This window comes from Tachyglossus aculeatus, chromosome 17 (genome assembly GCF_015852505.1).
Source record: "Tachyglossus aculeatus isolate mTacAcu1 chromosome 17, mTacAcu1.pri, whole genome shotgun sequence".
NCBI classification, from domain to species: Eukaryota; Metazoa; Chordata; class Mammalia; order Monotremata; family Tachyglossidae; genus Tachyglossus; species Tachyglossus aculeatus.
The window spans coordinates 39,897,380-39,921,280 of NC_052082.1; the positions used below are offsets into that span (position 1 = coordinate 39,897,380).

At 42.6% G+C, this 23,901-nt stretch overlaps 1 protein-coding gene across 1 annotated transcript; it reads left to right on the forward strand.

Annotated features, from left to right (window-relative positions):
* The first annotated feature begins 3,230 nt into the window (after nucleotides 1-3,230).
* On the forward strand, nucleotides 3,231-23,404 carry LOC119939048 (natural killer cells antigen CD94-like). The gene is made up of 6 exons (XM_038758819.1): nucleotides 3,231-3,309; nucleotides 5,221-5,298; nucleotides 14,157-14,252; nucleotides 15,164-15,315; nucleotides 21,600-21,709; nucleotides 23,269-23,404. The coding sequence occupies exons 1-6, from the start codon at nucleotides 3,231-3,233 to the stop codon at nucleotides 23,402-23,404; spliced, it is 651 nt and encodes a 216-aa protein (XP_038614747.1).
* The last annotated feature ends 497 nt before the right edge of the window (nucleotides 23,405-23,901 follow it).

Below are 23,901 nucleotides of genomic sequence, written 5' to 3' on the forward strand. Positions count from 1 at the left end.
CCCTCGCCCCCCTCTCCATCTCCCCATTTTACTTCCTTCCCTTCCCCAAAGCACCTGTATATATGTATATATGTTTGTACATATTTATTACTCTATTTATTTTATTTGTACATATCTATTCTATTTTATTTTGTTAATATGTTTGGTTTTGTTCTCTGTCTCCCCCTTCTAGACTGTGAGCCCACTCTTGGGTAGGGACTGTCTCTATATGTTGCCAACGTGTACTTCCCAAGAGCTTAGTACAGTGCTCTGCACACAGTAAGCACTCAATAAATACAATTGATTGATTGATTGATTGCAGTGTATCAAGAAGACAACTGGAGGATGGAAATAGGAAAGGCTTGGTTGAGACCTGAACTCATCTAACTACATGCATAAAAAGGGCATAAATCTCAGGGACATTTTTTTCTCAAAGTCCCCCCATAAAAAATGTGGGCAAGAGGAGAACTGACACATATCTCAAAGATCTGACCCCACCTGTAAGCAGAGCAGCAGAAAGCCTGAAAACCTCAAGAAGCCCTTTGTACAAAGATGCAGCCAACTTAGGGTTTTCCGTACCTCACTTGCTCCTCCCCCTCATCCTCCACATCTGTGCACCAGTTTCTCATCTTCATGACTCCTCTGAGTCATTGTTCTGCCCTCAGTATCTCCTCAGCGCCTTAGTTCCCTTCTCTAGGCTTCATACATTTTTGCTACTTTCATAATCACAGCATCAGAGTTCATGGGCCTATAAAAGAAGCAGCTGGAGGGATGAACAATCTCAAGAGAAATGCAATGGTCACAAACCAAATTGTCTCACCACTTTTACTGTTAGCTTAGCTTTGGAACCTAGAAGAAGTATCTCTTCTAAATCAACTGGAAACATCTGTGCTTAGATATCTGCAGGCCTGGGGTTACTTTCATACTTCCCCTTTGTCAATTTTTCATTTGCATGTGATCTGCAATTGGACAAATGTTGATATAAAAAGCAGCCAATATATCACAAAAACAAAGTGCACACGACAGCTCTGACCAACCTCTCTTCCCTCATCAATGCCATTGAGGCTAAGACCTGTCAGATGATTTCCTTAGAGTCTTGTGTGAGACAGAGAGACATGAGCACATTTCCGCTGCGTGTTTTGCTGAAACTTCACAGGCAGAACATTTATCTTTCTATTTCATCTTGTGAGGTCCTTGCCTTCTCATCCACTCAGGCACAACTTCTTCCAACACAGGAATTGGGAAACAGAATTAAGAAGTCACAGACCTTTCCCAGCTTCGTTCCTGACCAGTTTCATCAGCCAGCAGAGTTCCAGGCACAGACACAGGTATTGCCAGCGAATGTTCCTGGGTTTGTCTGTCCCAGAATATCTCCTGACTACTGAAAGAGTGACCTTGTCTTGTCCAGTGAGCAACCTGAAGAAGTAAGAAAACAGATCCTCTTCCCAGCCTCTCATGGGGAAGATTTTATATGGGGAATGTGTTTTAATTGAAGATAATTGTTAGTGTCAACGGTTGGGAGATGTTTTCCATTTTGTCTGCAAGATGAATGTATAGACGGTTCTAGTCCCTGTCAAGGATGAGGCAGAAATGAGGAGGGAGCCATGGTAAAGGTTAGGAAAGTAAAAGGGGCAGAGTTAACTCAGAAGTCCTGATTATGGGCCACCGGCTCTCGTTGGCCAAATCAGCATAAATGTATTTGTGAGAAGATTTCTTTTCGCTGGTGGTGTTCATTTCTGACCTGAAACTGCGGTGGGCCAAATGAATTCTTGTAGTTTTTACTGATACTAACGTTTGCAGGCAAAGTATCCTGCAAGCCAGGGTAATATTCATGGAGTCAGATATCTTTGCTCTGCTCCAGAACTTCCTTAGAAGCCAGGGGCCCAGACTACTAGATCACACTTTGGGTTTTACCACACCACAGCTGTATCCTCCCTCATCACATCTGCCCTGAGAGGGGAGTGGTCCTTAAAGATCTCCCATGATTCAGGGATCCCAACAGGAAAAGGGGGAATGAAGCTCAGAGCCATCGGGTCTCCAGAGACACACTTTTTTATGTGTGGGACACAGAGAACAGTCGCATGACTAAAGCCTAGAGGTCCAGATGGGTTGAAACAAAACATTTCATCTCAAACTAAAAAACAAAGGGCAAAGACAACTAAGTGGTGGCAAATCTCTTGTTTCTCTTGTGGAGAAGCTGTGTGGTTTAGTGGAAAGAATACTGGCTTGGGAGTTGGAGGATCTGGGTTCTAATTCAGCTTCTGCCACTTGCCTGCTGTGTGACCTCGGGCAAGTCACTTAAATTCTCTGTTCCTCGTATTCCTCATCCTTAAAATGAAGCTTCAATTACTGTTCTCCCTCTTACCTAGACTGTGACCCCTTGTGGGAAGGGACTGTGTCTGATCTAATTAACTTTTATCTACCCCAGCACTTAGAAAAGTGCTTGCCACATCATGCTTAATGAATACCAAAATAACAATAATGACTTTTATTATTATTTTTGATAGAAACAGAATGTTCGGTCTTGGGTGCCATGAAGCACTGGGTGCTTTCATTTTTGTTTAATAAGTGATGAGCTTACCTCAGGCAACTCTCCCATTTGTATTCAATGAGATTCAAACTAATAATTCTGTTGTATTCTCCCAAGAACTTAGAACAGTGCCTTCTATGTAGTAAACACTCAATACATACCATTGAGTGACTGATTGACTGATTCAAACTAGCCTCTTAAAAGTAACTTGCCTATTGCAGAGTATATTTTTTCTTACCAGTTTGATAGCTTTGATTCTTTCAAGCCAGACTCTCCAGCTTCCAATGTCTATTTCCCAGAAGTCGTCCCTAAGGTACTAGGGCCAAAGGTCCTCATTACTCTCATGTCTCCTTGTCTTGAGGCAAGGATAAGGAAATGAGAAGGGAACCACTTCTCATTCTCCCCAACCTTTGAAAGCTGTCTCCTCTGCCTCACCAAAAAACCTGGATAGTTAGCTATCCTTCAGACTGGATGGGAGAAGAGTCCTGACCAAAGAAATCCCTCTGGAGAAGAATTGGAATTCTCTTTGCCATCATCACTACTTTTCATGGCTTCTGCTCACTTGACTCTGTGATCCAGTTCCTCCAAAACTCCGGATGTGTCATTGCCCTCACCCTCTAGAGAACTCCATTTTCAGTTGTAACATCCACACCCCATCTCCTTGCAATCTGGCTGAATTCATTTCTCTTCTATGAACTTTACAGAAATAAATATTCAGGAGATGGCTTCAGATGACTTCCCTAAGAGTCCCATTCAAAGAATGAACAGCTCTGAAAGCCTCACAAGTGAAAAGAGCAGAGGTATAATTCACTTTTGATTCCTGACTGCTCTCCAGGTTCTATCTTCAGAACATTTCTTGGAGTTGAGCTCAAATCAGAGGGGGAGGGTTCTGGAGGTAGTGAGGTTGATAAGGTAGGGATCTTACCTACCTTAGGTAGGAGGTAATTTGGACTCTTTATTAAATGTGGAAACTGACTGTAAGCACATCCTCTAGACTGTAAACTCATCTTCTAGACTGTAAGCTTACTGTGGGCAGGGAATGTGTCTGTTTATTGTTATATTGTACTCTTCCAAGAGCTAAGTACAGTGCTCTGTATGCAGTAAGCATTTATAAATTCAATTGAATGAAATGGAAGATATGGAAATTGGAAAAATATAAAGTCAGAATGTATAAATGTTTCAACATTAATGTTGAAGTCTAAATATTAAATGGGCAAATTGGAATTCTGGGCACTAGTGAGCATTGTACTTCCCAAGCACTTAGTACAGTGCTCTGCACACAGTAAGCGCTCAATAAATACGATTGAATGAATGAATGAATGGATGAATGACATCTCTGAGACTTGGTGAAATGAGAAAAAATAATTTGATTCAGTGCTGATGGGTTACACTCACTAGGAATTGGATGGATGGGTAGATTGATGGGACTTTGGGCCTGCATGTAGGGGGTAACACAATCAGCAGTACTATCTAAATCTTCTCGCCAGTATTTAGTACAGTGCTCTGCATACAGTAAGTGCTCAATTAAATACCATTGATAGATTGTATTCTGGGACAGGTGGTTCACCAAGAAATCGATATGGGAAGAAATTCCTTTCCTTTCCCCCTCTTTTCTTTATATCCTTTCATTCTCTCCTCCTCTTTTTCTGTCACCCTCCTCTATTTCTAAATATTTCCTCTTCCCCTTCTTCTCCTCCTCCTACTCCTCATCACCCCTCTCCCTCCTCCTCTTTTCCTCCTTTGTCCCCACAAAGCTCATCTCTTGATATGCTACCCTAATGATTTATCCCTACAATGGTCTGCCCTAAATTCTCCCCCATCCAAAAGTGGACACTGATGCTTGCCATTATATAGAACCACAGCATAACTGTACCAATGGCCACTGGAAGGAAGTAGCAGAGATGGAGAGAGTCTAGAGAAGGAGAACCACAATGACGGAGAGAAGATAAAGGTTCAGAGGAGATTGAATGCAAATAGTCAGACTAGTCGAGAAAGAAAAAGGGAACACAATTGAGCTTAAAAATCATGGAAGATGTGGACAAATAATAATTTTTTTGCTCATGATCGCTCACTCCATTCAAATTTGAGAGTAATAGGCTCTAGAGCATTTTGTTGCATTCATGAGTGTGACATCCATAAGGGGTGATTGGAAGGAAAAGTTAGAAAGCCCAACTTTAACTATGAGGTTTCGTGTTTAGGAGGGCAACCACCATTGTAACCTTTCAAGGACTGTGTTTTTCCATTGTCAGACATCAAATACTGATCTTCATGGACTATTGGACTGATTCAGTAATATTTATTTCTTGGATTTTTCAGGTCTTATTTTTATGGGTTAGGAATATAAACTCCATCAACATTGTTTCCTGATTTTCAATCCCACCCAGATATTCCTTTTCCGGACTGCAGTATCTTCAAATCTACATCGAGCAAGCAGAAATTTATTATTTAATACTCTTTATTCACTCTATTTATTTGCTTACTTTTATTTGTCATTCATATCTTATCCTTTATTCTTTTTTCTAATGCATATTTTGCCATTTCTGGGCACTTGCCTCCACTATGACACTGTATATTCCTTGTGGGTAAGGATGGCATCCTTTACTTCTATTGTACGCTCCCTAAAACTTATTACAGTGCTCTATAAATGCTGTTGCTGCAGTTAATTCACTATGTGATTGTAAAAATAACTATCTTCTGTATACTCTATACAGTGACAATGGAAAATAGGATTTATTCTGGATTTAAGCCACAATCCTGTGGAAAAAATAGTCAAGATGACCAGACACAAGGTATGCCTTCTTTCCAAAATCTTGAACCTAAGGTTTACTTGCTCATTTGGTCTCTTTTTTTTTTTTTTTTTACCATTTTTCCATTTAAAAACCTATTGATCTCATGAGCTAGGAGGTTTCCAAAAATGAGGTCCACACACTTCACTCCTCTACACCAACCTATTTGCTGTACCATGAGCTCATCTTTCTTGCCGCTGGCCCCTTGCCCACAACCTCTCTCTGGCCAGGAGCTCCTTACCCCTTCATATCGGAATGACCAGTTTTCTCCTCATCTTCAAAACCCTAGAAAAAATACATCTCCACAAAGAAACCTTCCCTGAACAATTCCTTATTTCCCTCCCTCCAATTTGCCCTCCCTTCTGGTTGTCTATGTACTCAGATCTGAATCCCTAAGACACTTGATATTCTCTCTTCCCCCAGCCCCTCAACACTTCTGTACGTAAGCTTATACCCAACTCTTTACCCTCTCCGTGATTTATTGTAACGTCTGCCTCCCCTTCTAGACCGTAAGCTCTTTGGGGGTAGAACTTGCGACTAACCAACTGTATTGTATGCTACTTAAATCAGTGCTGTGCACCCGGTAAGCATCAATAAATACCATTGATTGGTTGATTAATTGATTGTGGTCCTGGAATACAGTCCTCTCACTAGCCTTGAAGCAATTCTTATAGTCACAAAGCTTCACACAGGACATCAAATATCCAGCCTTTATACGGAACAAACACCTTAGCATAACCCAAAACTATTTGGGGGGCACACAGTGTGGGACTGAAGGGCATTTCAATCACATTTCCACCTGGGCCTAGTGTTTCATTGCAAAAAAGTAGGCAAAGGAGGATATAGATATGTCATGCACAAAATTAATCGGTGAAATGACTCTCTTAATCCTTAGAACGCAGAGTGAAGAATAAGATATATGGAAATATAATCTTTCCTCCGCTGCAAGTCAGAAGTACATCCTCTGGAAATGCTGTGGCTAAAGGTAGGGGCTATTGGAAATGGCCAATGTCTTCTTTACAAGCCAGTGTTGGGTTGAGTGAAGGAGTCTTCCCAGCTATTACCCATTTCATGGTCTTTGTCATGGAACTGCCATCCAGAGCAACTGATTGTGCTGCTGTGTGGCTCAACAAAGCAATGCCACCCATCCTGGGACACAGAACAAGGAAAGGGAGATGACACAGGAATATTTGTACCCAGGCAAATAAAAGTTGTGTTTGTAATTATTTCCCCTGAATACTGGCTAGGATTAGATGTATAGAGCATGTCCTGCTCATGGTTTCAGACTATAGCTAATGTTTGTTAAGCATTTACTCAAGCACTGTTCTAAGCACCAAGGTAGTTACCAGTTAATTAGGCTGGACTCGGTCCCTGGGGTCACAGTCTAAGTAGGAGGGAGAACAGGTATTAAATCCCCATTTTGCAGTTGAGGCAACTGAGGCCTATGGAAATGAAGTGACTTGCCCAAGGTCCCAAAGCAGGCAAGTGGCACAGCCAGGATTAGAACCCGGGTCCTCTGACTTTCAGGCCTGTGATCTCACCATTAGGCCATGACGCTTCCCTAGCTGTCTGGAATGAGAAAGATATGTTACTGATAGTTTTATCTCTGTGTGGATGTGCGTGTGCATATGTGTGAATTAGTTGTAGATTAATTAAATGAAAATTTAAAGGAATTATATAGACTAAGGTGGAGATACAGGAAGAGTAGGAAACAGGGCTGAGATCAGGGTTTGGAGACAGAGAAAGGGAAGTCAGGGCTCTGTTGGAGAGGAATTTCTGGGCTGAGATGACCTCTATTGCGAATTCATTCAAGTGGATACTCAATTTTTCAGTCACTGAGAGATAATAATAATAATGATGGTATTTGTTAAGCGCTTACTATGTGTCAAGCACTGTTCTAAGCACTGGGGTAGATACAAGGTTATCAAGTTGTCCTACGTGGGGCTCACAGTCTTAATCCCCATTTTACAGATGAGGTAACGGAGGCACAGAGAAGTTAAGTGACTTGCCTCAAGTCACACAGCTGATAAGTGGCAGAGCCGGGATTAGAACCCACGACCTCTGACTCCCAAGACCGTGCTCTTTCCACAAAGAGATGACGTGATTCCTGTTGAACTCATACTGAAACCAGACACACTAATCCAATTTATCCCATATTGGGCTTCTGTATCTATTCCTGTGTCATTTGACAATATGCTTTTGAAGGCAGCATTTAACAGGACCTATTGACGTTGATCTTGGGATGTGTGTAGTTTGCCATTGCAGCCTAGTACAATCAATCAATCAATCAATTACACTTTCTGAGTGTAAACTTTTTGTGACCCAAGAACATGTCTACCCACTCTGTACTCTGTTGTTTCGTATTCTCCCAAGCACTTAGTAAAGTGCTTTGAACACAGTAGGCACTCAATAAATACCATGATTGATTGATTATTATGTGCCATAAATACTGTACCAAGTGTTTGGGAGAATACAATATAATAGAGTTGGTAGACACAAAACTTGCTTTTAAGGAATGAATGGTCTAGACATTTAAGAGTTTAATTTATTAGCAATTATGATGTATTATTATTAATAAATAATAATATATAATTAATTGTAATCAATAACCAATAATTAATGACATATATTAATAAATGAAATAATAAAATAATTCCATTAAACTAAGAATTTAATTAATTAGGAATTATTATTATTTATTATTATTCTTCCTAATTCATTAGGAATTTAAGACATTAAATTCCTATACAGATAAGGGAAATAGCAGAGTATAAGGATAATAATAATAATGTTATTTAGTAAGAGCTAAGAGCAGTGCCAAGCACTGGTCTAAGCTCTGGGAGAGATACAAGGTTATCAGGCTGTCCCAGGTGGGGCTCACAGTCTTAATCCCCATTTTGCAGATGAGGTAACTGAGGCACAGAGAAGTTAAGTGATTTGCCCAAAGTCACACAGCTGACAAGTGACAGAGCTGGGATTCGAACCCATGACCTCTGACTCGCAAGCCCATGGTCTTTCCACTAAGCCACGCTGCTTTTCTTGTATAAGTGCTGCAAAGTGAAGGAGGGACTGAATATCAAGTACTTAAAGGGTACAGATCCAAGTGTAGAGGCAATATAGAAGGAAGGGTGGGTAACGGCAGTGAGGAGTTAAATTGGAGAAGGCTTCTTGGAGATGTGATTTTAATATGGCTTTGAAGAGGGGGAGAGTGGTAGTCTGTAATATACGAAAAGCTAGGGAGTTCTAGCCCAGAGGGAGGACATGGGAAAGGATTCTGTGGCATGACCTGAGATAAATCTCAATCGTTTTTGGAGTAATCAATCAATTGCCAAGGCTAAGAAACAATTCATCATAACGTTTCTTCTCATGCGTGCTCTTCCACAGCGCAGTCATTAGCATAGAAGGGCTCTTGCAGGAGAGATTCTTTTGATGACACTTTAAGCTTGAGGAGTTGAAAGTGTTTTCTGAAGGAGCAGCAGTGTATTTTGATATCATCTTCCAGATTCTTCCTTGGATTTGCAAGCATGACTGAATTGGAGTGTTTCATTCAATCATTCTCAGTCACTTGATCTGCATTCATACACTTTGGTTCTCTAAGGGAACAGCATGGTGTAGTTCACAGACCATGTCATGGGCTCTGATCCCGGGCTCCTCTGCTTGTCTGCTGTGTGACCCCGGGCAAGTTACTTCACTTCTACGGGCCTCAGTTCCATCACCTGTAAAATGGGGATTGAGACTGTGAGCTCTACGTGGGACAGGGACTGTATCCAACCCAATTAGCTTGTATCCACCCCAGCACTTAGTATGGTGCCTGGAACATAGTAAGCGCTTAACAGATGCTATAATTATTATTAATTTCAATCTACTCACTGGGCTTTGATCACATCCCTCTTATCGTGAAGCCCTTGCTCTCGCTCTTCCTCCTTCCTGAAACTCTCTTAACTCTTTAAATCCCAATGATGACTATTCTCCCCATCTTCCGGGCTCTACTAAAATTACTTCTCCCCTGGGAAGGCTTTCCTGAGTAATCACTTATCTTCTAACCCTAATTCCCCTCTTCTGCATCTTCTAAGCACTTGGGTTCTTATTCACTAAGCACTTAGGGAGTCACATCACTCCTCTCTTATACGGTACTTACAAAATAGATCAAGTTTACTTTCCCCATTTGTAATTTCAGTTCCATCTCTCCTACCTAGTTTAGAAGTTCCTTGAAGGAAGATAAAGTGTCTTAGTCTCTCTTAGTCTTCGTACTCTCTCAAGTCCAGGATTTATTTAGAAGTGAGTGAGGGCTAAATAAATACTATCAATCAATCAATCAATCGTATTTATTGAGCGCTTACTGTGTGCAGAGCACTGTACTAAGAGCTTGGGAAGTACAAGTTGGCAACATATAGAGACAGTCCCTACCCAACAGTGGGCTCACAGTCTAAAAGGGGGAGACAGAGAACAAAACCAAACATACTAACAAAATAAAATAAATAGAATAGATATGTACAAGTAAAATAAATAAATAAATAAATAAATAGAGTAATAAATATGTACAAACATATATACACATATACAGGTGCTGTGGGGAAGGGAAGGAGGTAAGGCAGATGGGATAGAGAGGGGGACAAGGGGGAGAGGAAGGAAGGGGCTCAGTCTGGGAAGGCCTCCTGGAGGAGGTGAGCTCTCAGTAGGGCCTTGAAGGGAGGAAGAGAGATAGCTTGGCGGATGGGCAGAGGGAGGACATTCCAGGCCCGGGGGATGACGTGGGCCGGGGGTCGATGGCGGGACAGGCGAGAACGAGGCACGGTGAGAAGATTAGCGGCAGAGGAGCGGAGGGTGTGGGCTGGGCTGTAGAAGGAGAGAAGGGAGGTGAGGTAGGAGAGGGCGAGGTGATGGACAGCCTTGAAGCCCAGGGTGAGGAGTTTCTGCCTGATGTGCAGATTTGATTGGTAGCCACTGGAGATTTTTGAGGAGGGTAGTAACATGCCCAGAGCGTTTCTGGACAAAGACAATCTGGGCAGCAGCATGAAGTATGGATTGAAGTGGGGAGAGACATGAGGATGGGAGATCAGAGAGAAGGCTGATGCAGTAGTCCAGACGGGATAGGATGAGAGCTTGAACGAGCAGGGTAGCGGTATGGATGGAGAGGAAAGGGCGGATCTTGGCAATGTTGCGGAGCTGAGATCGGCAGGTTTTGGTGACGGCTTGGATGTGAGGGGTGAATGAGAGAGCGGAGTCGAGGATGACACCAAGTTTGCGGGCTTGTGAGATGGGAAGGATGGTAGTGCCGTCAACAGAGATGGGAAAGTCCGGGAGAGGGCAGGGTTTGGGAGGGAAGACAAGGAGTTCAGTCTTGGACATGTTGAGTTTTAGGTAGCGGGCAGACATCCAGATGGAGATGTCCTGAAGGCAGGAGGAGATACGAGCCTGGAGAGAGGGGGAGAGAGCAGGGGCAGAGATGTAGATTTGGGTGTCATCAGCGCAGAGATGATAGTTGAAGCCATGGGAGCGAATGAGGTCACCAAGGGAGTGCGTGTAGATCGAGAACAGAAGGGGACCAAGCACTGAACCTTGGAGAACCCCCACAGTAAGGGGATGGGAGGGGGAGGGGGAGCCTGCAAAAGAGACTGAGAATGAACGACCAGAGAGATAAGAGGAGAACCAGGAGAGGACGGAGTCTGTGAAGCCAAGGTCGGATAGCGTTGTGAAGCCAAGGTCGGATAGCATGTTGAGGAGAAGGGGGTGGTCCACAGTGTCGAAGGCAGCTGAGAGGTCGAGGAGGATTAGGATAGAGTATGAGCCATTGGATTTGGCAAGTAGGAGGTCATTGGTGACCTTTGAGAGGGCAGTTTCCGTGGAATGTAGGGGACGGAAGCCAGACTGGAGGGGATCGAGGAATACTACTGATTCATTGATTAACAAATTGAAGAAGACTGGACCTAGTACTCAGCTTTGCTTTACTTGGTCAGTGATGAGGAGTGGTCAGTGACAAGGAAAGAACCTGACAAATTTCTTCTTATTTGGTGTGGTCCGTTGTGTTACTGTGGAGTAAACTTAGACTCTCCTCCCAGGGTAGCACCTGGAGAGATTCCAGTACTCTACCAGTCTTGGCTACAGGAGGGAGCATCAAGCAGAGGCCTACCCATTCCATTCCTAGATTGGGCAGTGATTAGCAAGTGGAAGGCAATCGGTGACAAGTCAAAACTCACCTTGCTGGGCAGCAGTGGCGTGGCAGAGAGTCAAGGGCAGAGACTCAAGTTTACTGAGCGGGAGGAAATGGTAAAATATTCTGTATTTTTACCAAGAAAACTCTATGGATCCATTACCACAATGATTGCAGATGGAGAGAGGGGCGTTCTGGGGAGATGTGTCCGTGGTGTCTTTATGGGTTAGAAATGACTCAACGGTGTAAGACAAGACAAGAAACTCAGACTTGTGAGACCCATGAGGAATAGGGACTGTCTACCCACAGTACTTAGCACATTGTAAGTGCCTAACAAATACCACAATTATTAAAATTATTGTTTCTATTATTGCGAATAATTATTCGATTCATTCAATCGTATTTATTGAGCGCTTACTGTGTGCAGAGGACTGTACTCTTGGGAAGAACAAGTCGGCAACATATAGAGATGGTCCCTACCCAACAAGGGGCTCACAGTCTAGAAGCGGGAGACAGACAACAAAACAAAACAAGTAGACAGGGGTCAAAGCCATCAGAATAAATAGAATTATAGCTATGTACACATCATTAATAAAATAAATAGAGTAGTAAATATGTACAAGTAAAATAAAGTAATAAATATGTACAAATATATACAAGTGCTGTGGGGAGGGGAAGGGGGTAGGGCAGAGGGAGGGAGGGGGGCGATGGGGAGCGGAGGAGGAGAGGAAAAAGGAGGCTCAGTCTGGGAAGGCCTCCAAGAGGAGGTGAGCTCTCGATAGGGCTTTGAAGGGAGGAAGAGATTCATACCGGTTCCCTCCTACTTGGACTGTGAGGCCCATGTAGAACAGGGACTGTGTCCAACCTAATTAACTTGAACTTACCTCAGTGCTTAGAACAATGTTTGACACATAGTAAGTGCTTAACAAATACCATAAAATGTATATATATATATTGACTTGAACCTTTCTCTGCTGAACCGTAAATTACCCTCTTTTCCATTGCTCAGCGTTACAGAAATTGACTCCGTGGCAAATTGCGACTGTGACTCTTGGGTTTCTCTGTTTGGTTTTCTTGGGAACAGCTTGCTTCTTTGGAATTAAGGGTAAACTTTGCCTTTTCCTTAATTTATCTCAGTAATTATTCCAGCTATTAATGTAGGTTATTGCCAGAGATGCTCTCTTTCTTTCCACTAATTGCTAACTTTAATTGTCACCTCCTTCCCTTAATTCTATTAGGAAGAGAGCCATGTAACATACTTTGTTTAAAGGAAGAAATTTACATATATTTACTTTTTATTTATAGTAGAAACCAACTACAAATCTATATGCACACAGTAAACGCTCAATAAATGCAATTGAATGAATGCACACTGTAAGCACCTGATAAATACCATTGATTGATATCACACATTCTTTGTTATGGTTTAACCTGAAAAAATGTTCTTGCCTTTCAAATACCTGAAAAGAAAGGACTCCTTAGAGTCCACAGCATCCTTCAACAGGGCCTCCCCAGATATTTACATGATTTGCTGAATATGGAAACGATAATATCGAGAAGTTATGAATGTCTATGAGAGTTCTTCAGAAAATTTTCCAAGAGATTTTATATTGTCTACTACGATCTTCTCAGAAAATTAAAACATGCATCCTCATTTTATCATTTCGAACGATCATATTTTGGTGATCTTATAATTCATTCGTATTCCAGTTCTGCAGAGTGGTCCAGAATGTAAACAGATGGAAACCTCAAGCAACCTAATCTGTGAGTGTGACATATTTCAATGTTAGAATGGCTCAAACTGAATCCTAGAATCATGATGCTAGAATCAGTGTGCCCTAATGGATAGAGCATGGGCCTAGAAGTCAAAAAGACTTAGGCTCTGCCACTTGTCTGCTGTGTGACATTGGGCAAGTCACTTAAATTCTCTGTACCTCAGTTACCTCATCCGTAAAATGGGAATTAAGACTATGAGTCCCATGTCGTACGTGAACTATGTCCAACCTCAATAACTTGTATCTACCCCAGCACTTAGTACAGTACTGGCACATAGTAAGCACTTAACAAATACAATTAAAGAAAAAAAATATCCTTCAGTGGTCATAATTCCAACCTCCTGGACTTTTTGGCGGGGGGGAACGGGGCTATGTTTTTATGGTATTTTTAAAGTGCTTACTTTGTGCAAACTCTGTTCCAAACACTGGGTTAGGTATAAGTTAATTAGGTTGGACATAGTCCCACATGCGGCTCACAGTCCAAATAGGACAGGGAACAGGTAGATCCTCATTTTACAGTTGAGAAAACTGAGGCACAGAGAAGCTAAGTCACACAGCAAGCAATTGGCAGAGCCAAGATTAGAACCCAGATCCTCTATCTCCCAGGCCCATGCTCTTTCCATTAGGCTGCACTGCTTCTATGTACAGTTAAAGCATTTCTCTAGATAGCTTTCATTCTGTTAGTTATTATTGTTGTTGCAGTGATAGAGGTAACAAGCCAGTTAGTGTATAATTCAGTCAAGAAGCTGGCCTTTATGCCTAGTTCCACAGCTTCCACAGTCTTCTTCCTGGTCCTCCTGTATTTGGGGTGTTTTTCAAAGGTTCAAAGTGATGGCCATTGGCACTACAATGTCAGTAGTTGGGAATGGAATTTCTAGGTGACAAATCTTTGTGTTGGGAATGGAATTTCTAGGTGACAAATCTTTGTGTTTCAGGTTCCCAAGGTTCTTCTGAATGCCATCAAATTCAGGAAAATCTGACGGCCATCATTAAAGAGAGAGACAGTCTCAGAGCCCAGTTAGAGGTGCAAAGTAAGGTCATAAGTAAGGAAATCATCCCTGATCTTATTTATATTAATTCAATCATTCATTCAATCGTATTAATTGAGCATTTACTGTGTGCAGAGCACTGGGAGAGTCCGGTACAACAATAAACATGCACATTCCCTGCCCACAACGTGTATTTACAGTCTAGAGACTTCACGGCCTCAGGAATACAAACTTTTCCTTTAGTTCACATTGAACTTCAGTTGCCAGGACCTCGCAGAAGAAGCCCAGGCCTACAAAGTTGCAGGTTTCTCTGAGTCTAATTTACTGCTCACTGATGCTAATTATGTGGCCGATGACTCTCCTTTTCCATGGGGTGAAGGAGACTTGTATAGATGCACAGTTGATCTATTCTGACTTTTGAAGACATTCAGTAACAGCAATAACTTAAGTACTTTTTCTTAGTGCTGAAACTGAATGAAACCCATGGTCTCATAATCTATTAAAATGTTCAACCATTTTGTCGTAAGGATCATTATCACACTTGTACTCATAGTGCCATTTTCCAGTGCTCTCACAGATCCTGCTTCTCTGGGTGTAAGATTATCCTTGGGGAATTCTGGTTGATCCCAGTGAGTCCTGACCAGGTGCGAGAAGCCAAGAAGTCTGTTCCATCTGCTATCTCCTTCCTCACTGGCCACAGGGTGAGGGGAAACTCCAGCTCAGCATGATCCAGTTCAACAGGCCTGGCTGAAGGGCCAGATGGTAGAGGGAACACAGGAAATGTGGCCACCTCGACTTCCATCTGTCAATCTGTCCCTGCGGCAGCAGTGAAGTTCCTCATCCCAAAAAAGCAATTCAACCCACTAGTCATGAGACAAACAGTAAAAAAAAACAAAGAGCAGAACAGGCAGAGGGATCCTGAGTGCTCTTGGTGATTTCCTTTTGTTTTGCAGAAAATCGCTGCCTTCTAGAGAAAGACAAATGGAGATGCTGTAGAAGTACTTGTTACCATTTTTCTAAAGTAAAGAAATCCTGGGAAGAAAGTAAAAACAGCTGTATTTCTTTAGGTGCCAAGCTCCTCAAGCTGGAAAGCAGGGATGAACAGGTATATCATTTTCTCTTTCTTTGAGGACTTCATTCAGTCAATCAAACAATTGTGTTGACTGAGCAATTACAACTGTTTGCAGAACCCCTACTAAATGCATATAAGAATACAATAGAGATCAAAGCCACATTCCTCCCAGTCAAATCATTTACAATCTAAGGTAACAAAATAATTTATATCTGAGGAAGGAGTAATAATAATAATAATTGTTATATTTCTTAAGCACTTACTATGTGTCAGTCACTGTACCAAACTCTGGTGTGGATACAAGTAAATTGGGTGGGACAGAGTCCCTGTCCCACATGGGGCTCAGAGTCTTAATCCTGATTTTACAGATAACTGAGACACAGAAGTTAAATGACTTGCCCGATGTCACACAGCAGAGCTGGGGTTAGAATACAGGTCCTTTTGACTCCCAGTTCTGTGCTGTATCCAATAGGTTACTTGTCTTGTCTTGTCTTATCTCATGCTGTTGAGCTGTCTCCAACCCGTAGTGACTCCATGGACATATCTCTCCCCAAATGCCCCACCTCCATTTGCAACTGTTCTGGTAGTGCATCCATAGAGTTTTCTTGGTAAAATTGTGGAAATGGTTTACCAGTGCCTTCTTCCATGCTGTAAACTTGAGTTTCCACCCTCGACTCTCTCCCGTGCTGCTGCTGCCCAGCATGGGTGAATTTTGACTTGTAGCAGATCGCCTTCCACTTGCTAACCATGCCCAAGCTAGAAATGGAATGCGTAGGCCTTTGCTTGACTCTTCCTTCCATAACCAAGACTGGTAGAAACTCTCATGTTGCTTCTCAAATAGTACTGAAATAGTACTGAGTAGGCAAATTAATCTGTACAGTCGCGACAAGTGTTGAGGTAGTATTTGGAATGATGACTTGGGAAAAAGAAAATAATCTGGGAAGTCTTGTGGCAGTAACAGGCTATCAGAAGGGTACTGAGTTTGGGGTGAACTGTAGTGTGATTGATTTTAAGAATGACCATGTACCAGATAGGAGGAAGGGTGTAAAGAAGAGGTCAGAGATGTGAGAGATGAGAACAAGGCACAATGAATATGTTACCTTGAGAGAAACTAAAAGTATGAGCTGGAGTATTGTTAGGGAAGGAGGTAGGAGAAAACTAGTTAAGTGCTTTAAAGATAATGATCAGGTGTTTCTGCTTGATAAAGAAAAGAATGGGTACCCATTGGAGGTTCAGGAAGAATGGGAAGATATATGTAGAATGACATAGAAAAATTTACGGGGAGCAGAGTGAAGAACAGGCTGGGGATGGGAAAGACAGGGAGAGAGACTACTGAAGAGGAAGATTCAGTAACCTAGTCAGGCTATGACAGGCACTGTGACTAGGGTGGGTGACTGTTTGGATGGACCTCCAATGGCTACCAATCAATCTGCGCATCAGGCAGAAACTCCTCACCCTGGGCTTCAAGGCTGTCCATCACCTCGCCCCCTCCTACCTCACCTCCCTTCTCTCCTTCTACTGCCCAGCCCGCACCCTCCGCTCCTCCGCCGCTAATCTCCTCACCGTACCTCGTTCTCGCCTGTCCTGCCATCGACTCCCGGCCCACGTCATCCCCCGGCCCTGGAATGCCCTCCCTCTGCCCATCCGCCAAGCGAGCTCTCTTCCTCCCTTCAAGGCCCTGCTGAGAGCTCACCTCCTCCAGGAGGCCTTCCCTGACTGAGCCCCTTCCTTCCTCTCCCCCTCGTCCCCCTTTCCATCCCACCATCTTACCTCCTTCCCTTCCCCACAGCACCTGTATATATGTATATATGGTTGTACATATTTATTACTCTATTTATTTATTTATTTATTTTGCTTGTACATATCCATCCTATTTATTTTATTTTGTTAGTATGTTTGGTTTTGTTCTCTGTCTCCCCCTTTTAGACTGTGAGCCCACTGTTGGGTAGGGACTGTCTCTATGTGTTGCCAATTTGTACTTCCCAAGCGCTTAGTACAGTGCTCTGCACATAGTAAGCGCTCAATAAATACGATTGATGATGATGATGATGATGATGGAGTGGAAGAGATGGATTGGGGAAAGGCTCTGGAGGAAAAGCTGACAATATTTCATGACAGACTGAATGTGAAAGTTAGAGAATGTTGATGAGTCAAGGATAATTCCGAGGTTCAGGCTTCAGAGACAGGGAGAACAGTGGTGTTAATAATAATAATAATAATAATAATAACAATAATAATAATAATAATAATGATTATGGTATCTGTTAAGTACTTACTATGTGCCAAGCACTGTTCTAAGTGCTTGGGTAGATACAAAATAATTGGGTTGGACACAACTGTGATGGGAAAGTTAAAGCCACAACAATTGGAATGATTCCTCTGGGAATCAGAGGACCTGGGTGGTGACCTTGGGCAAGTCACTTAACTTCTCAGTGCCTCACTTGCCTCATCTGTAATTGGACATTGGGTAAATTCCTCCTGTTTGAACTGTGAGCCCCATGTAGGACAGGACTATGTCTCACCTGATTGACTCGCATCTACCCCAGTGCTTAGAACAGTGTTTGACGCATAGTAAGTGCTTAATGAATACCATAAAAAAAGGAATCAGAGGCATAGGCACATTAAAAGACTTGCTCAAAGTAAAACAATGGGCAAGTGGAAAAAGCTCTCCCAACTCCCAGGTCTTTTCTCTTTCCACTAGGTCATGTTACTTCCCTGTATCTGGTGCTGCTTCTTCCCGGACAAATACAACAAAAGTGTTCAGTAGATTTAACTCTCCATTTCATTCATTCAGTCGTATTTATTGAGCACTTACTGTGTGCAGAGCACTGTACTAAGCGCTTGGGAAATACAAGTTGGCAACATATAGAGACGATCCCTACCCAACAGCGGGCTCACAGTCTAGAAGGGGGAGACGGACAACAAAACAAAACATATTAACAAAATAAAATAAATAGAATAAATATGTACAAGTAAAATAAATAAATAGAGTAATAAATATGTAAAAACATATATACAGGTGCTGTGGGGAGGGGAAGGAGGCAAGGGGGGGGGGAGGGTGGAGTGGGAGAGGAAGGAGAGGGCTCAGTCTGGGATTGTATTGTATCTGCCTCAGTGCTTAGCAAATAAATGCTTAACATAATAAATGCTTAACTCCCTTAACTTAATTAACTTCCACTCCCTTCTGCATTGCTCTGTCTTCCTCCCTTTATTCATGCTCCCTCCCAGCTCCATAACACTTATGTACATATCTGTAATTTATTTATCTTTATTAATATCTGTCTCCCTCTCTAGACTGAAAGCTCATTGTGGGCAAGGAATATGTCTGTCATATTCTTATATTGTACTATCCCAAGTGCTCAGTACAGTGTTCTGCATACCATAAGTGCTAAATAAATATGATTGATTGATTGATTAACAAATATAATAATTTTTATATTCTAGACTTGAAATGCTGTGTAGGCAGGGAATGTGTCTGCTAACTCTTTCTATTATACTCTCCCAAGTGCTTAATTCAGTGCTCCGCATACAGTAAGTGTTCAATAAATACAATCGATTGATTACTATTATGTTATTATTGATTGTAATTAGCTGCAAACAATGTAAAAGGGAGTGAAAGTCATACATCAATTATTTTCATCTTCACTATCCCACGTGGTTAGGATTTCTAAATAGCAGCATTATCTTAAAAAACAAAGTCAGGGACTTGTGTCCTTTCTAATTATCCTGTATCTACCCCAGTACTTAGTACAGTGCCGCATACACAGTAAGTGCTTAACAAATATTATTATTAGTTATTATTGTTTTTATTAAAAATGGTATATCCTGGATGACCTAAGACTTATGACACAATTGTTTCCTGAAATCAGTGTCTTCAGTCAATATGTTGGAAGTAGAAATCAATTTTCCTGTAAGAAGCAATATTTTAAGTAGAGGACCGGTTCCTAAACCAAGGCTGAGTATCCTATTTTACTAATTTTATTCTCAGTCAAAGATGAGTGATATACCTACATTGCCAAATTGTTGCCAAATGTTGCCAAATTGTACTTCCCAAGCTCTTAGTACAGTGCTCTGCACACAGTAAGCACTCAATAAATACGATTGATGATGATGATGATGATGCTGGGATAATCATGTTACTACCTAATCATGTTACTACTAATAAGCAGCATGCAGCATGGCTCAATGGGAAGAGCACAGGCTTTGGAGTCAGAGGTCATGGGTTCAAATCCCGGTTCCGCCAATTGTCAGCTGTATACCTCTCCGATACTAGGTCTGCTTCTCTGCCCTCTTTGTCCATAATTATTATAACTTTTTTTTAACTGAATTCCATGATCTTATAGCCCTCAGCTGCTCTTTGACCCAATCTATGGTATTTATTGAGCACTTACTGTGTGCAGAGTATTCATTTATTCAATTGTATTTATTGAGAACTTAGCATGTGCAAAGCACTGTACTAAGCCCCTGGGAGAGAACAATATGACAACAAACAGACAAATTCCTCCCCACAACAAGCTCACAGTCTATAGGGGGAGACTGATATTAATTTAAATAAATAGATAAATAAATGAATAAATTACACATATATACATATGTGCTGTGGTGATGGGAGGAAAGATGAATGAAGGAATAAGAAAGAGTGGTGCAGAAGGGAATGGGAGAAGAGGAGAGCAGGGCTTAGGGAAGGCTTCTTGGCAGAGATGTGCCTTCATTAAGGTTTTGAAGTGGAGGAAAGCAATTATTTGTCTGATATGAGGAGGGAGGTCTTTCCAGGCCGGAGGTAAGATGTGGGCGAGAGGTCAGACAAGATAGATGAGATGGAGGTACAGTGAGAAGGTTAGCATTAGAGGAACAAAGTTTGTGGGCTGGGTTGTATTAGGGGAGGAGAGAGGTGAGGTTGGAGGGGACAAGGTGATTAAGTTTTTTAAAACCAATGATGAGGTGCTTTTGTGTGTTATGGACGTGGATTTTTTTTAAAGCGCTTACTATGTGGTAGGTACTGTACTTAACGCTGAGGTGAAAACAAGGAAATTGGGTTAGCACAGTCCCTGCCCTGCACAGGGCTCACAGTTTTCATCCCCATTTTACAGATGAGGTCACTGAGGCCCAGAGAAGTGAAGTGGCTTTTCCAAGGCCACACAGCAGACAAGCAGCAGAGGCAGGATTAGAACCCATGATCTTCTGACTCCCAGGCTGGTGCTCTGTGGCTTAATGGAAAGAGCATGTGTTTGGGAGTCAGAGGTTGTGGGTTCTAATCCTGGCTCCGCTACTTGTCATCTGTGTGACTTTGGGTAAGTCACTTCACTTCTCTCTTCCTCAGTTACCTCATCCATAAAATGGGGATGAAAACTGTGAGCCCCACATGGGACAACCCCAGTGCTCAGAACAGTGTTTAGCACATAGTAAGCGCTTGAACAAATATCATTATTATTATTATTACTCCACGTTGCTTCTTGTACTGACAGAATACAGTACAACAGGGTTGGTAGACCTGTTCCCTGTCCACAGAGATCTTTCAGTCTCTAGTCTTGCATTAATGTGCAAGAATGCCGAGAGCAGGTCCACTCTCTGATCTGAACCTGATCCTACCTGTCATCAGAAACAAAGAGTTGCAAATGGTTGTTGCTTTCCATGTGTTAGCAACTTCAATGTTACCTGTCTTATCAATTCATTTGAACTTATTTTTTTGCTGTGCCTCTTCAGCTTTGTACAAGTTCCTCCTCTACTTACATAGGTGTGCATTTGAGTGTCTGTGTATGTTTCAGTGCGTGTTAATATATAATGATGTAGGAGGGCCCATGTATGGTAGTGTCAGCACTTAGAAATATGTAAGTTTTGTTCCTGGCTCCTCTGCTGGCCTTCTATGTGATGTGGAGCAACTCATTTAACTTTTCTGTGCCTCAGTTTCTTCATCTGCAAAATAGGGACTCAATACCTGTTCTCCTTCCTACTTAGACTGGTAGCCCCCTGTGGGATAGGGATTATTCGCAACCTGATTAACTTGCATGAACTCAGCACTTATTACCATGCTTGGAACTTAGTAAGTACTCAACAAATACTGTTATTATTGTTATTATTAACTACATACCATGGTCTTCCCTATATTACACACCCTCCTCTCCTTTCCCATTTCTATCCCTCTTCCCTGCTGCTCCCTCATTCCTCCCCCCCAACTCCCTGGGGGTGATTAGAATGGGATGGGTGGGGATGCTCATGATGGGCCCAGAGCGGTCAGTGTCCCTGACTGGGACTTGTTATTCCCATCAGTCTCCCTTAAGAAAGTATTCACTAATTCCCTGGATTGTGTTCCCCTACAGGATTTCATTCGAACACAGCTCTCTTCTGATTACTGGATTGCACTACTACTTAAAGTGGAGGGCAGCAGGGACTGGAAGTGGTTGGATGGCTCACCTCCTGGTGGTTTTCTGTAAGTGCCTGAAATCAATTTTGTAATCTCAATTCTGGTTCCAAGATGGAATGGCACATTTTGCACTACAACACGGTAATTAGGTGAAATCCTGCAAGATGATTCAATAGACGAGTGGTTTAAAGTAGCTCCTCCTGGATCGTCTTCAGAGTTTGAATTATAAAGTTGCCCAGTCCTGTGACCCTGCTCCTCGGGGGGGATGGTGCCCACCTAGATCATTCCCCGGTCCCCAGGGATACTGCCCCTCCAGGGGACAAGAAGGAAGCCGAAGGGGTGTGAGGGTGAAAGTGGACATGTGATGTGCATGTGGTTTCTTCCAAATGGACTGGGGGGTGAGTACAATCTGAAACAACTTTGTCCTGGCTCCTTAGGAGGGATCATGCCCATATGGATCATTTCCTTCCATGTCCCTGGGGCCCCAGGTCTGCCTTACCTCTTGGGGACAGAGAGGCTGATGCTGCAGGAATGCATTGGGGGGAACGTTCAGAGTCATGACTGGGAAAGGGTGACAGAGGCAAGGCAGACACCAGTCTGGCGTCAGATTACATCATATGAATGGCAGATGTCAATCATATGGAAGGGGGCACCATGTTGGGTCGTAGTTCAACCCCTTCTACGAAGTTTTGATAGATTTGTTAGGACACCCAGACATATTCATAATCCAAACAGATGCCTCTCATACAAATCACATCCCTGTCACAGCCCCTCAATTCTTTTAAATCAGAGTGCATGAAGAGAGGCAAGAGAGAGGAAGGCCTATGAGTGAAATCAGGACTTCCTTGTCTCTAGGGTTATTTTGTCTCCCCTCTTAATCTCAGCCCTGTTCAGGTGAGACTCAACTCAAAGATTTTCGATGCTGCTGCATAATAAGAAGCTTCATCAGAATATTTATTTCAGGGCATATAGCTGGCAATGAAGGGGAGATGGAAGGATTTTGGTTGCTATTAGTGGACGAATCAAAATTTAGAGTTTGAAGTGACAATGTACATCTCGGCATTGGTCAAGGAGATGGAGGGCTTGGTGTTGAGCAAGGTAGAAAACACCTAATTCTCCCACACTATGAGGATTGTATGCTTCATGGCGAAGTGGAAAGAGCATGGGCTTGGGAGTCAGAAGGTCCTAGGTTCTAATCCCAGCTCCGCCATTTGTCTGCCGTGTGACCTTGGGCAAGTTACTTAACTTCTCTGAGCCTCAGTTACTTCACCTGTAAAAAAAAAAATTGAGACTGTGAATCCCACGAGGGACAAGGGACTGTGGGGAGGGGAAGGGGGTAGAGCAGAGGGAGAGTGTAGGGGCGATAGGGAGGGGAGGAGGAGCAGAGGAAAAGGGGGGCTCAGTCTGGGAAGGCCTCCTGGAGGAGGTGAGCTCTCAGTAGGGTTTTGAAGGGGGGAAGTGAGCTAGTTTGGCAGATGTGAGGAGGGAGGGCATTCCAGGTCAGAGGTAGGACATGAGCCAGGGGTCGATGGTGGGACAGGTGAGAACGAGGCACAATAAGGAGGTTTGCTCTTGCAGTGGTAAATATGCCAGTTCTTGAACTGTGTTTTTCTTTTATCCTTCAGGAATATTTCAGTGCCCTTTAAAAACACAACCCAGAGTTGTGGTGTCATGGAAAATACAGCACACATAGTTGCTAGTAACTGCTGCACTGAACATTTATATATTTGTAAGAAAACCATCAAAGTTACTATTGAATAAGACCTTGACCTGCGGTAATGAAGAGACCCCCAGGAAGCCTGGTCAGTGATGGAAAGAGAAAATGCCAGCCTCATTTCCGCAGTCATTTCTGTGGTGGAGAGAACAAGTATGCTTTGCTAAAGGAAGAAAAGCTTTGTTCACGAAGATCTTTTTTCTGGAATATCACAAGACCTACTCCTGGCCAAAATAATTACCAGAATCACTTCAGGAATGCCAGGACTCTGACCAGCCTCTGTGGGATCCTGAAGCCCTCCAGATTTCTCATTCTTCAACAGCAGGTTTGGGGACAGTCCGCCATCTAAATATTGTAGCTCTCTACAATTTTAGATTTGTTTTTAGTCAGACAACAACCAAAAAAAATCAAATTTAAAGCACCTGTCCCTGGATTTACTGTTTCTCCCATTAGGGTCTAAAATCTCCCAGGTCTCTCTTTCTTCTACGTAGGTTTTGAGGCATCCCACTCCTACCTTCCAAGTCCCTGCTGCCACCACTGTATG